We start from the raw sequence: 14,893 nt of genomic DNA on the forward strand, positions 1-14,893 counted from the left end.
GATTACTGATCTTAAGATGTTCCACGGATTGTTTTCCACAAGTTCAGTTTTTATATCCAGTGTGCAGGTTGTCCACTTGTAGACAGACCACTTTAAATACAAGTACATTGAAAACTGTGTGTTCCTTGTGGTGCATAACATTACTTTAATTGCCATTCTGACATTTGATTTGCTCAGCAGACTTTCTTTATATTGAAACTCTTGCTCACACATGTGGTTGGTATTGTGCATATTATAATATCAAGACAGTTTTTGTTTTTCTGATAATTGGTCTCTGTTTTTTAGAAAACCTATGGTTTATGTTTGCATTTACAGTATGCTTTTATTTATACTATACCACTTTCTAACTTATGGTAGAATTTGCAAAACAATTAAGTTGAGACCCATTTGGCCATGCTTAGAACCTTAATGTAAATCATTTAATGGAGATGAGCTATTGTATTGCAAAAGGAATATTTATAATTAAGTTTAACTGTTAGATGCTTCAGTTTATTCAATTACATTTTTTGCATTCATAAACTGCATTCATATACTGTATATATTGTAAATTCTAAATTCAATGAGTGATGTGATGATGTGAGCATATAATACAATAAATCTCCACTACAGAAAGTTAAGTGGTCCATTTCCTCTTGAACATCACTTAAGTCCTGTGCAAATCGCTGTCGGTTTGTCATTGGAGGATAATGCTAATTATAACTCTTTTACTTTCACATTTTATTTTTTAGCTTGCTTCACACTCTATCTTAAATCATGGCTCTGTCAAAACAAGAACACACTATGAGACAAGAATTAGATTTCAGATGCAGTCTATTGAAATGTATAACAACAAATGCCAGGAGGGCTAGGCTGACAGGCCAATTTGGTTTTCAAGCTGAGAGAGTGGGAATTCCTTTAGTCCAACCTGCCAAATGATTTTCAAGGACTCAGAGTCACGTTTGTACAAACCTAAGTGGCACATAGGCTGAGGAAGTCAAGAAGGGAAGGTGAAAAGTAATTTCTTTCCTTAATAAATGCTGTCACTTAATCCAATATTATGGAAAATGATTAGGCCTTAAAAAACTATAAATTATACTTGACAAGTCCCAGGACACAGGGAGAAATAGGGGCTATCCTGCCATCACCGTGATGATAATGAGTGATAAAAAAGGAAGGATCTGGCCAAGGAAAACTGGCTCTGAAACTGCAGTCTGTTTATTGGTTCTTAATGAAAAACGATTTATCTGAATCACAGTCTGGGAGGATCCGTTGTAGGAATTGAGGAAAGAGAGGTGACATTTTCGCCTATGACAAATGTGGTGATATTTTTCCCAATTCAAATCTGGTTGCAAAAAGAAAATGTAGCCTTTTGTGTTAGTAACTACAGAAACCCTTCCCATTTTTCTCCAGAGCAAGGGTTTTTGTAATTTAATTATTATTACAGTCAGGAGGTCAATTTGTGCTAGGTTACACCAGATCACTATTCTGATATCATTTTAATGGACTTGATGATGTGAATAATCCTTTTCATGGATGAACTCATGGAAAAATATATTTTTTAAAAAAAGATGGAAGTGGAATAACAAAGTAATTCTATTGACTATACTATTGATTGACACTTAGGCCTTTTAAAATAAAACAATCTGGTGAGCATTGAATTTTATCTTTCTTTCATTCAGATAATGCTTCTAAGTGATCCAGAGATTGAAAGCAGCGTACTGATCAGTTCAGATGAAGGAGCAAGCTATCAGAAATTCCGTCTGAACTTCTATATATTAAGCCTGCTGTTTCATCCTACACATGAAGACTGGATTCTGGCCTACAGCCATGACCAAAAGGTGAGAAATGTCAAGTTGCTTTTGGCTGCTAAATGTAGGAACATAATTTGTTCAAAGAAAATGTTTTGTGACTATGCCCCTGTGAAAAGCATAGATTCTTTGTAGAAAATTCAGAACATTTTGACAACTACTTTAATTACTTCTTTACCTATTTAATTAATTTCATTTACTGGCTTCAATTAATAAAATGGTTCCTTAAAATTTACACCTTGAATGATACATTGTATCTCAACTTCAGAGTATTGCAGTCAGATTCCATTTAGTGAACATCTACTGTATATAGTGGCTTAAACAAATTCCCATCCTCATTACAATTGAAAATGATGATGAGAAAATAGAATAAAACTTTTTAAACTGAACACTTGAATGTATTGTTTTCCAGAACACAAACATACAGTATATTTATTGCAGGAAAACTATCAGTTTCTCAAACACAGTTAAAATAAGCATCATTTGCTCGTTCACTTAATTTTCTTTCACAGATGTTCTGCCTTAGTGCAGTACACTGCAATACAAGGTTATAAACAGCAGTTTTTAGCTAAAAAATAAAATGGTTCCAATATACAGTACATGATGTTTACATGTTTTACATTATGAAATATACACTTTTCCATTTGTCATGATGTCTGACTCCATGAGGCACCATCTTTTTGCAGTATATTCTAGATCAAATACCTACTGAATACAATGCCTCAATTAATACTAAGATTGTCCTATTAAAGTACTTAAAAACAATAACTGTACCTGAAAAGGAAAAAAAATGTTACACTACTCTCTTTATTTTCTTCTAAGAATCCCACACAATGTGCTGTTTAACTTATTTAAGTAAGCCCATATTCTTCTAAAGCAGGCATCTGAAACAGTTTAAATATTTGTGGACCTGGAAAGAAGAGTTACAATCATCCAAAGTGATCAAATAATTAAATCAAGTAATTAAATAACTGAGACTTCAGGTGGAACAAAAGTCAGAAGACACTGCAGCCCAGCAGGAAAAAAAAATGAGACCAAATGAAATAATGACCCTAAAGACAGAGGATAGTTAACAAGAAAATGTTTTTTTGTACATTGCAACACAGTTACAGAAACTGATGAAGTGATCAAGGGTGCAACTGCACAGGAACCAGAGATCCCTACACTTTATGCTGACTGTCCCCCACCAAGTCAACTGAGCTTTAAGGCCATTTTTCACCATTGCACCTCCTAAGCAGATAAATGATGTAATAAGCTGTGGACTTCATTCTTTAATTAGTCATTAATATATAATTTATTCATCAATTTTAGGTTTGTAAGCCTTGCAATTTCAGAAATTCTTTATCATCTCAGTTACACTAGCTTGCTGATATAACTCTGATGGCAGAACATGCAGCTCACAGTGGCATCCACTGCAGGTTCCTGTACATAAGAGTTCTAATTGGTTGGAAAAGTAATGTGCGTCTCACTGCCAACACTGCAGGCTCGCAGATGCTTGGCTGTAGGTTGATTTGCTGTTGCATGGAAAGCTAAGGATACCTTGCTTTACTCAATCCCAGTGTGTGTTTGAACTGTGGTCACTGCTGGCTAATGACATAGTCCCTATTCAAACTGGTTATATTGAGACCATGGAGCTCAGCCAGCTCTCATTCATCTGCAGTGAATGTCTTGCATGGGTGTGACAGCCTGAAATGACACTTATATCCTTATTTTAATAGGAAACGTTGCATAGAAATAATCCTTAGTTAGAACCCTTTAAACATCAATATGAACAGAAATTAGTAAAACTGCTGGTGCTAAGGCAAAGGAACTAACTGTTAAATGAAGGAAACTAAAAATGAAACTGGAATGTCAAAATAAGGATGTTTGGTTAAGCTGTCACCCTGACAAGATGGCAATGCGATTTCAGCTCCAGATGTCTCAATGAAAAAAGCGTGATCTTTTTAGACCATTTGTAAGTCTAGCAAGCTCTTAGGTTTACAGAGTCATAAAGAGAAGCAGCTGGAAATTTTGAGAAACTGGAAAATGTTGGTCCAGAGTTTTGGTCCTCTTCCGTTTTTAACAGAAGAATAACTGTGTCCTGATGAGGAGAAAACACATTATTTTATTACACTGAATTTAGCTAAATATCACAATCTTTTGCTGATATCTCATGTCTTATATCTAGGGGAAAGCTAAGAAAAAGCTTTAAAAGTACTTTAACTAGAATACATTAATACTTTAGAAGGATAAAATATGGCAAGCAAAATGATAATTTAGATATATATTTAAATGCATTTGCAGAAATATTTAAATCACTTTAGTTGAAATGTACATGTCTTTAAATCAATTTGTGATATCTCTTTTACTTGATTTGAAAATATTTAAATTCAGTTTTTCTGAAAAGGAAATAAAGATATCACTAAATTATGCGATGATACCTCAGTATCTTTTTAAGATATCTCAAATTTATTTTAAGTTGCCTTTCCTGTCTGCTTTGAAATAAAGCGTTTAAGATCTTACATGGCAGTGCTAATAAGGGTAGGGTGTTTAAAATTTTGGCCAGGCTTAATTCCACTTGGGTTTGATTGCGCTGGCACAATCTAGCCTACTTACAGTAAATGTACCTCTTAATTGTACTGGTAAAGTAAATTCCGATTTCTCCACCTCCTTAATTGCATGGTGGGTCTGCTGGCGCAGGAGGTGAGGGCTGCACTTCATGCAGGCAGAAAGCTGTCAAATTGTAAAGAGGTGTCTTTATTATGTAAATCGACTCTTTGTTGGTTTTTGTCAATTGACAACTGGTGAGTGAGATGCAGCTACTGTCTCCTGCCTCTCCTGATACTCTTGATCACAGTCACCAACTATGCAAAAGAAATTAAGTGGGGGAATCGCTGCAATATAGTGAGCAATGTATTGATTTTACAGTAAGTTTTGTTACCGTTTTTAAGTAAAACGTACAGACCTGCAAAACAGAAATGTATAAAATACACCTGTTTAAGAACATATTCTCTTAAGGAGCAGAAACCACACAGTCACCACAACACCACAGCATTTACAACAAAATGTTTTTGATTTATAATTTGCTGTTTTTTTGTGCGTTTCTAAGTAATTTATAAAGATTTAAAGACTTAAAATACTTAAAAACTACATGCTGTGAAGGAGACACATCCTATTACATTTTAATAAGACCCTTTTAAAATTAAAAAGACCCTACGATTATTTTAGAACTGTAAAATGAATACCACTCACAAAATCCAGAAATATGGTATTTGTCTTTGTATCCTCATGACAGAGCAAGTAGTGAAAATATATAATCAAAACCTGTATGTGGTGTGGGGGGCTGTAGGACAGAGGAATTGATTTATTTTGTGCATTAGTGAATTTAGTAGAAACAGTGTTTTTGATTTTAAGGTTTAAACAAGAAATGTATAATTGTTCAATAAATGATCTTTCCTGTATTTTAGTATTCCTAGCCTCTCATTCCATATAAAAGAACCATTAATTCTTATAATTTTATTGTCATTTAATTTATTTTCTAGATTGGGGAGTTTACTATTTATTAGAAACAATATTTTTGGTTTTATATTTTGAGTCAAGGATTATAATCTTTTATCAGTTTTTCTTTCTTCTCCATTATAGTCTATGGGCATTCCTTGTTCATCGTATTTCATCGTAGTCTCTGGGCATTCTATTTTGTAGTTTTGCTCATTTTAGTCTGTCCCTCCAAAAAAAGAATGAGCCAAGGCATTAGGGCATTCACGTTCCTATACTGTATGTATGAATATCATCCAAAGTGGTACTGTACAATACCATGTAGTGTATACAGTCATGTTTGGTCCTGTGGTGGCTTTAATGAGGAGTCTGTGCATCATGATGAGTTTGTGTAGTCCAGAGCACCTTTTATATTAGGAACTGCTGTAAGAGATGTTTGGATCATGGCAGGTACAGTAGCTACAGGAAACAGAAGCTACATTTACAGAGGATAAAATTATATAAGAGAACATTACCAGATATATTTGATGGTATTAACTATACATCCGGGAAATGTTATGTCATGCAAAATCTGTTTTAGTGCAAACACCAATTTCCTTATTGCATGGTGCAACATCGCTTCACTGAAACACTTCAAACTGCAAACAGTAAAAAAAAAACAGCACTGGTCACAAAGAATCTCAGCCTTGTGAGTTTTAGTTTCTTTTAACTCTGAGCTATTATGGGCAGTATTAATGCATGGGCTTAACAGATTGCTAAGGTAAAGCATACCCTGCCGGCTGAAGTGGTATCTTCCAAATAAATAATATCAAAGAACTGTAAAGGGTTTTGGCATTCTCTTAAGTTTCATTCTATCCACAAAACTCTAATGTCAACTTGAGCCATGAAGAAAAATAACAACATTTTTTGGCAGAGGGCTGATTAGTCTGTGGTTTGTGGTTTCTTAATCACAAAGTCAGGGTAAGTGTGACTTAACCTGCCCTGGAGCAAGTTAAGAATAGAGGATATGTTGCTTTGTGTTGTTGATCTAAACAGATACAGGATTTATCCCTTCACAGCACATAGTTTTTAATTCAGAAACATAAGCCAAATACATGGAAAAAACATTTTTTTCCAGATGTGCTGCACATTTTAATATCCACACATATCCATACATCAACTACAGTATATAGTAGTATTAGAGTCATTCTTACAGACTGCCTTCATCTACGGTAGATGCCATTAGATCACCAGTGATCTAAATACATTTCAGACCTGTAACCCCTACAGTTCAACTTACAGTATGTGACTGACAAAGTAATTCAAATAACTGCTTAAAACCTATTTTAATCTTTTTTGTTTCTATTTGTAAATTTGCTTTTAAATACAATATATATTTTAAAGCCAGTATATGTAATACAGTATATACTGTAACAGTAAAAAAAGTATGTTTTCCAATTATTATTTATGCACAATTACTAATAATTCTGTGCACTATACTGTATGTAATTAAAAAAATATATATTTTACAGAGGAGTGTGACATTATTAGTGTTATATAGCATTGAGACATACAGTACTGTTTTTCATTTGGAGTTTTGGCAGCAACACTGTAACAACATTCTGTCTCAGCAATGTAATCTTTGGATTTAATGAAAGTGTTGCTACTATAATATATTTACAGTATGATTAGTGCAGGAATGCACTAATGGTTTAATAAGCATTTAATACGGTATTGATTTGTCTGACAACCACTTGCATCTGTTGTGCTTTAAGGATTCACTGTGCCACCTGGCAGTTGGACAGAGTAGTAAGGATTGTTAGAAAAAAAAACACCATGATGCTTTGAAAAATAAGGATTTTTATTTGTGTGAAAGGAACCTCAGTATTCCAAAGGAGGTATACTGAATGACACCTCACACATTCCAGATGGCTGCCGCTGTATAGTTTTCTCTTACTGCCTTACAACAGCAGTAGTCTCAGCTGTTCTGTCAGTATGTGAATGCACCTGTTTTGTATGTTTGAAAGTACATATCTGAGTTTTAAACAGCTTCAAAATCATTTTGACCATGTGGAACAGGAGTGCTAAAACGTAGAAAATACCATCACTGCAAAAAAGCATAAGATTGTGGGAAACCAAGCTATTATTTAAGCAGTGTTTCTGAGCCTTGGTCCTTGGGATTACTCTGTATACGAATATTTCACTCCAACACAGTTCTAAATCATCTGTTTAAATTAATGCTGTTAATTTATTTACTTGTTCAAACTTTTGTTTTGCTTGTTGCTGCAGTCAGTCCTGAGTTTCATCAATGCCCTACATAAAGCATATTGCTTTCAACTTCAGAAGACAGAACTTTGAGTTGGCTTTGAGTTCTTTCCCTTATTTCTGAATTAGCAGCAACGAAGAAGTAATCAATTTTTGATGAGCAGACAAAGATGAGACAAACACTTTAAGTCATATAAAATAAGCCATACATAATTTCTGGTCACACATTAATAGGGTGTCCTTTTCACAAACTAAAGTCATTTTAATCAGTCCATTTATAAGGATTTTTTAAAACTCAGATTAGTTTAGATTTCCATTGTCTCTTGTGTGTTGTTAAAACCAATGGATTTTTAAAATCCTTTGAAATTCTAATCAGTTTTAAAGTACAGGTGCATTACAAACATGCAGTTAAGTTAGACAAAAAATCATATTCTTATAGAAAACTATATTTTTCTCAGAGAAAGAGAAATACTGTATGTCTTTCTTTGTTTTATATTTTTCTAGGACTTCCTTGAACCTTAAAAAAATAACCATGGCTATGTGAATGCTGTAATAAAATAATTTCTTAAATTGAAGATTTGTCTCAATATGAATACTAGTACAATTTAAGCTTCTTAAACTAAAGATGTCATACCTAAAAAAAGTTATTGCACAGATTGTTCTAAAATGTTAATTTCCTTTTAAAATTTAATTAAGCTTTCTTGACTTAGAACTCATGTTCTTCTTTATATGGCAAAAAATGTCAACACAAAGAAAACCTTTTAGTTCTCTGTTGTTCACAGATCAGGTCATATATATTGTACCAAACAGTATTTTCAGTTTTATCATTATGTTGCAATCTGTGGCCTCAGGGCAATGTGATATTCTCCCAGCTGTTTGCTTTGGCCTTTTGTAGCCTCTGCAACAATTGAAGACTGTTTGATGCCTTCTTTCTTTTAACTACATCTGCGTATCAGCAAAAGGGACATCATTTTCTTTTAGTAAAGTGTCTTATAGTTTCACATCTTTTTATGCTTCACTTGGCAGCATCTGGTATGAATTCAGCTCCACACTGAGATAGATCTAGATACTAATGTTATGGCTGATACTGATTCTGTTTTTTAATGCTTCCTGGATTCCTGGATCAGTTTATAATGAGTTAGTATCCCTACAAAACTGTCATTGGATTTACATTTAAAGGCTACAGACACCAACACCATAAGAATGATTTTAAAGGATTTAGTTATCACAAAACTCGATCTTTTGATTTGAATCAGTATTCATACTTTTTAATACTAGCTTTCATTTATTTTTTCAAACAATATATTGTTATGTACAAAACAAACAGCAAGGTCTAAACTCCAGCATCCCCTATCTTTAAGCATTTATGGTGTTATTGCATAGAAGCTCGGGTGGAAGTCAAATGAAAAGCTCCCTGGCTGAACAAAGAGATGCACACATCTTTTCTAGCACTCTTCCCTCCAGCCCAGCTTCACCATTGCAGCATTTTCTCCCTGGCTCATCCTTCATAAGTGAGGGGGGTGTGGAGTGTCTAACAGCACTGATCTCCAACCAATGCCCATTTCCTCAGTCAAGAAAAGTTAAAGCCAGAGTACTAAGCACACTATCTCTTTATATTTGTTGACTTGCTTTCCTCATTATTATAATTTGACCAAGCAACTGAAATGACACTTGGTAATTAATAGTACTCTTTTGACCAGTAGAAAAAATACTTCAGATAATTAAAACTGTTACGTCCCAGTGTGTGTTCTGTGTGTGTTTTTCTGTTATGTCCACACTGCTGACCCTTGATTGTTCTCCCTTCCACATTGGCCAACCATCACACCACTGTTTCAATATGTCATCATCAATCAGCCCTCAGCCAATCAGAACTCATTTTATTCACTATATAACATGGAGGTTTCAGCAAGGAGAGGCCTTTCGTTTGACTTCGGTCCCATTTGGTTTTGGTTATCGCTTCGCTTCTGGTTATTGCTTCGGCTTCGTTTGTTGGTTTGTTTTGCTTTGTGTGTGTGTATTTTCGTATTGCTTCGGCTTTGTTGTTTTGTTGGGTTTTTTTGTTAGTTTCTTTGTACTTTCGTTTGTTTGTGTGTTCATATTTGTTTTGCCATTACCTTGCCCCAGTGTTACATGTTCAACTTTTGTGTTCTTTTGTACCCTGCTCCTGTTGATTACTCTTGTTTTCCCTTATTTGTATTCCTGGTTCACTTGTGTTTTTGTGTGAACTTTTGTATATAATGTTAGTTTAGGTTGTTGGGTACACTTACACACTTAGTTGATTTTGTATTAGTACACTAGTTTAGTACAGGTGAGTGCCGTTTGTCTTGTATGGTTTTGGGTAGTCAGTGCAGGTTAGCTAGGGTGTTGAAGATGCCGAAGACCGTGTGTTTCAGGTTTTCTTTTGTAGTCAGATTAGCTTTCCCTCACTGTCCTAGCCAGCTCCATTTTTGTTTGTTATTTTCTTTCCTTTGGCACCACTCTAGTTCCTTACCCTTGTTATCACGCTTCCTAGTCCTTCACCAAAACCCCCCCTGCTTCCAAAAGAATTATCCTAAATGTTACACCCCTTTACCCCTAGACACTTGGGGTCGTAACAAAAACATATTTTGATTTGCCTCGCATGTTATATAGTTCAATTAATTTTTTATTCTACTATGGATTATACATTAAAATATTAACCACACTGTATATATTGTATATACAATGCCCAATACTTGACTGATCCATATACAGTAAACTAAATCAGTCAACAATACATTTAATGTAAAATTGAATGTACAATTGACAAAGTTCATATTTTGTTGAGACTGATGCTATTATTTTCTAAATAGACACTGTCTGTAGCAATAAATGTTAGTTTTAACCAGAGAAATTGCTTTAATTATTAAAATGGATTGGAACCAGACTTATTCAGTTAGAAAATATATATTTCCATACTGACTTAAAAACATCCAGTGATTAATTGGATAATCTTATTAAAGTTTATATTTTAATGTTTTCATTATTTACCTTTCCAGTATTCTTACTAGTATGAAAAGTCTAAAGTCTAGTGTGTATACATATTTGACTGAGATTTTACTTCATAAAATTGAGGTCAGTCTCCTTCAGGTCAAATGATTAAGACAGAGTTTTAGTAAATTACTGTATATTTCTAAAATCGATATTTCCTGATTGAATTAATTACTTTTTTATATGTGGAGTTTCTCTTTTATGTAGTGTAGGTACAGTAAGCAAGACTTGTTATAGTTGCAACTGAAAATACCCTATTGTCACATTAAATAATATCTTCAGGGTACACAGAAGGTAACCCATATTTTTGTTTACAGACCCAACATAATTGCAAATTATTGAATTAATCAGTATGTGGATATACAGTTCTGTACAGTGGTTAAGCCATTCTAAGTTTGCTTTGTTCTTTTATTTTGCTGACAAGGTCAAATCTTTCACAAGACACTGTGGCATTGTCCATTTTTTAATCAATAAATGAAGCACTCCTGATAAGAGTATAGAAAGCATTCTGTTAACAGGGCATTTTAATCATATCTGGGTATTTTCTGTTGTGGATTTGATGCATGGATCATAGATCTACACCATTACAAAGGAGCTGGAAAGCAAACCTGGTGCTACTTTGTAGTTTAGAGAGAAAAACTTGGCACCACCAGAGCAGAATGCAGCATAAAAGAATGGAACTGAAATCAAAGAGGAATTATGGATGCTGGGAAGTGACTCTGGGCAGGGAGAGAGCAGACAGAAAACAGATGGATTGGATCTGTAATATAATTGTAGGTTTGGTTGCAACATTGAAGTCCAAATGGTAGATGGAGGAATGAATAGATTGACACAGCAATGTGTTTTTTTAACAAAAAAATGAAAATATTGTATAGGAACTGAGCAAAACAGCTCAGTGAAATAACTAAAAATACATTTTCTTTGCATACCCTTTGTATGTAATTTCATTCAGTACATTTGGGTGGTCATCGTCATTATTGTGCATGTTTACTTTGCTATAATGAAATTTGTATTATATCGGGTTATAATTATAGCACTAGCCACTCCATTTAATATCATTTGTATCTTGTGAACATGTATACTGCATTTCTTTTTATTTTCAACATTTAGCACATGTAGCTTGAAATACAATGTTAATATTCACGGTTTGTACTTGACAGCAGTTATAGCTACAGTAGAAGATAGCAAGTATAGATATGGATAGATATAGATTTAAACTCAAATGTTAGTATGGGAGATTTTTCCCCTTTTCTGCTACTGTATGGATCAGCAACTTCCAAACTGGCCTTTAAAAGTAAGTTAAAATTCCTTACTTCTATTTATTTAGATTTGATTGGCATTTGCCCCATTTGCTTTAATACCATCTGTCTGCTGAAACTGTTGAATACTTCAGGATGACCAACAAAGAAATACATCCCAAGGCTTTGGCATTTCGTCTCCAGCATAACCTTTTTGCTTATGTTGGAAAGCAGAAGCCATAAAAAGGTGAGAGATGTCAGTTAGCCTTTGTCCTTCTAGTTGCTGACTGGCATTTCTGTGTGTGGACCAGTCAGTTGCATATTTGTTTTTTTATATTTCACATGAAAGCAGACCTTATTATTTTGGCACCTAACGTATGTGTCCAGTATGTTAAATTGTGAATCTTTTCTTTATTGTGCTGCACAATGTCTGTCAGGGTTATTATTGCCGCATTAAAAAAAGTTAAAAAAATTAAAAAAGGTACATTCTACTCTTATTTCAGACTAAACAGAGAAAATGACATTGGGTATCTAATTTTAAACATCTGGGTTGAAAAACACTCCTTATGAGTTGTATAGTATAGTGTATCCAGGGGTGGTTAATTGGCTTCTAATACTATATAAATACCTTGGTCTGAGAAAATAATACTTCCATTGTTATCAGCCATTAGAGACTTACACATGCCTAGACTTACACTTACACAGTGTCCACACTTGAGCTAGAGGTTCAAATGACCAGAGTTAATTCCAGTTTTCATTGTCAGACAGAGAGTACATGGCTACCATCTGGTTAAGAAGTCAGGCCATCTCAGGGATGTTCCAAACTATTGCTGGTACTCCATTGTATAGTTGGGTGAGTTAAAATGATGGTGGGAAAGTCCTGTTCCCAAGGGTACACCAGGGGATGCCATAGTGGAGACTGGAACCCACAACTTCACAATTAGAAACCCAAACCTAGAGCATTAACCATTATGCCAAACTATTGATACGTAAGCTGCAGCACAATAGCCAATAGGCCTTTTTATTTCTCCACGCACAAATAAATAAACCACAGTCTTTTTTCCTTCAGGTGTATAGTCATAGTATTAAATCATCTCATTGTTTATATCAATTTCATCAGTTTCATTGACCCTAGGGTCTTTGAGACAGGAGCATTTATAACTTGTCAGATTGCCAGTCCCACATATAGCAGTTCAAATTTGTATCTGTATATCATGACTCTTTCGAAATTGTTTCTTTCTCTTGTTTGTTTTTTTTAAGATAATGGATGTGAAAAAAATGGCAAGCCTACTCAATGCTGTTTTCCTGATCTTCATTTTCTTCTGCAAGTGCAAGTGTCTGCAAGTGTCAACTGTGATAAAATATTAAAGAGTTACTTTTGATTGTTACATAAAACTTGTCCATTGTATGAGTTTAAGGTCTTAACGTTCTATCATGTGCTAATTTAGTTAAAAATTCAGATAGCCTATTGTAATGCTAACAACTCCCTTTTTTAATGGGATCCCTTAGGCATGGAAGTCAGCAGGGAAAGGCATTTAAATGAATATAGATTATACTATCAGAAGTAAAAGGAGATTAAAATCTGAAAGGCTATTATTATTTCTGTGTCAATTTGCAGTAATGGGTTATAAATACTTTGCCACGTGAACCTTGGAAAAATCACATAGCATTAATGGGTTTATGAATGACCTTCTCCAAGAAACATTAAAGAGGCTTTTGTCTTATGTTAAAACAGGAAAAACCTAACTGCCTTTCAAACAAAATCCACTTTGTTTATGTGGCATACAAGCTCTTCATAATTACAAGTTAACTTATTTATGTGCAACAAGTGGAATTAAGACTGTTTTCAGCTTTACACCGTCATAACTCTGGACACAAAGATTTAAAAAAGTCCTGGCAAAATGTCACGGTAAGATTTTGGTCTTTGGTCAAGTTAGAATTTTAAAACAATTCAATTTACATTGAGTTTTACAGTAATTTACAGTAAGTGATATGCAAATTATTGGTGCGCTTCAACATTAACATTATTTCTGATACTTAAATTCAGTGGTAGCATTTTGATAGACTGTGAAAACATTTTCAACAAATTCATTTTTATTAGAAAAAAGTAAGTTAATGTATGTGTATTTTTTAACTTAGATCATTAGTTTTGCTGCAAATAAGAATAAAACATGCATAATCTAGAATATAATCATAGTCAGAAAATATAGATTCTTGTGTTTCAGTATTATTCCACAACAGCCACTTTGGTTAGTACTGCTACCACAGTACATACAATAACAGTAGGGGCCACATTGACTTTGTCAAGCCCGTTGCTCGTTGATACATCCATCCATTTTCTAACTGCTTTATCTAGTACAGGGAGCCAGTGCCCATTCTAGCAAGCAACAGACACAAGGCAGGATATAACATGGACACACACACATGCGCAAACATGTACACACTCACACCAGAGCTAGACGCCACCTTTCATGGACTCCAGTTAAGATACTGTATCACTATATCCTTGGACTACGAACCCATGCAAACATGGGGAGAGCATACAAATTCCACACAGACAGCACCTCAGGAATTAAACCCAATGCCCAGTGTTGAGAGGCAGAAAAACTAACCACTGTGCCACCATATCACCAGTTTTAAACCATTAGCCCCTAAAACATTTTGTCCATTTTTTTCTGTGACTTAGATTTATTTGTTTTAGGGATAAATATGTTTTGAACCTTTACGATTGTGTTTTTTGTCATTGGCCATATTGACTCTGTTCCCAGTCCAGAAGCTCAACCTAATTCTTTCATGGGATAGACCATTTGGTAAGTTGCCTTAGTAATCAAAAAACTTGAAAACTGAAGCATTACTTCACGAGAATATTTAACATTATAGAATAAGAGATCAGGAAGACTAATTTGATTCAAAGAATGGATTGGAAAGGTCATACTCCATTGATATGTATCTATTTGAAAGAGTTTCAATAATTTGAAGAATTAAATATGACAGAGGGAAGCTACCTGAATGTAGGATGGAAGTCAGGCAGAAAGGTATAATTCTGATATGCATGCATTAAATCTGATTCACATGTCACTGATGCTATAATAAGATAGTATTTCACAATACATTTTATATGAATTGTTATAAAAATACATT

At 34.2% G+C, this 14,893-nt stretch overlaps 1 protein-coding gene across 1 annotated transcript in view; it reads left to right on the top strand.

The window, feature by feature from the left end:
• The window catches only part of sorcs3a (sortilin related VPS10 domain containing receptor 3a), a 140,335-nt gene that overhangs the window by 48,781 nt on the left and 76,661 nt on the right, over positions 1-14,893 (top strand). Inside the window, exon 4 of the mRNA XM_088915789.1 lies at positions 1,659-1,817. Within this exon, the coding sequence (XP_088771915.1) occupies positions 1,659-1,817 (159 nt within the window). The remainder of the gene's footprint in view (positions 1-1,658; positions 1,818-14,893) is intronic.

This window comes from Atractosteus spatula, chromosome 5 (assembly GCF_055471065.1).
Source record: "Atractosteus spatula isolate fAtrSpa1 chromosome 5, fAtrSpa1.hap1, whole genome shotgun sequence".
NCBI classification, from domain to species: domain Eukaryota; kingdom Metazoa; phylum Chordata; class Actinopteri; order Semionotiformes; family Lepisosteidae; genus Atractosteus; species Atractosteus spatula.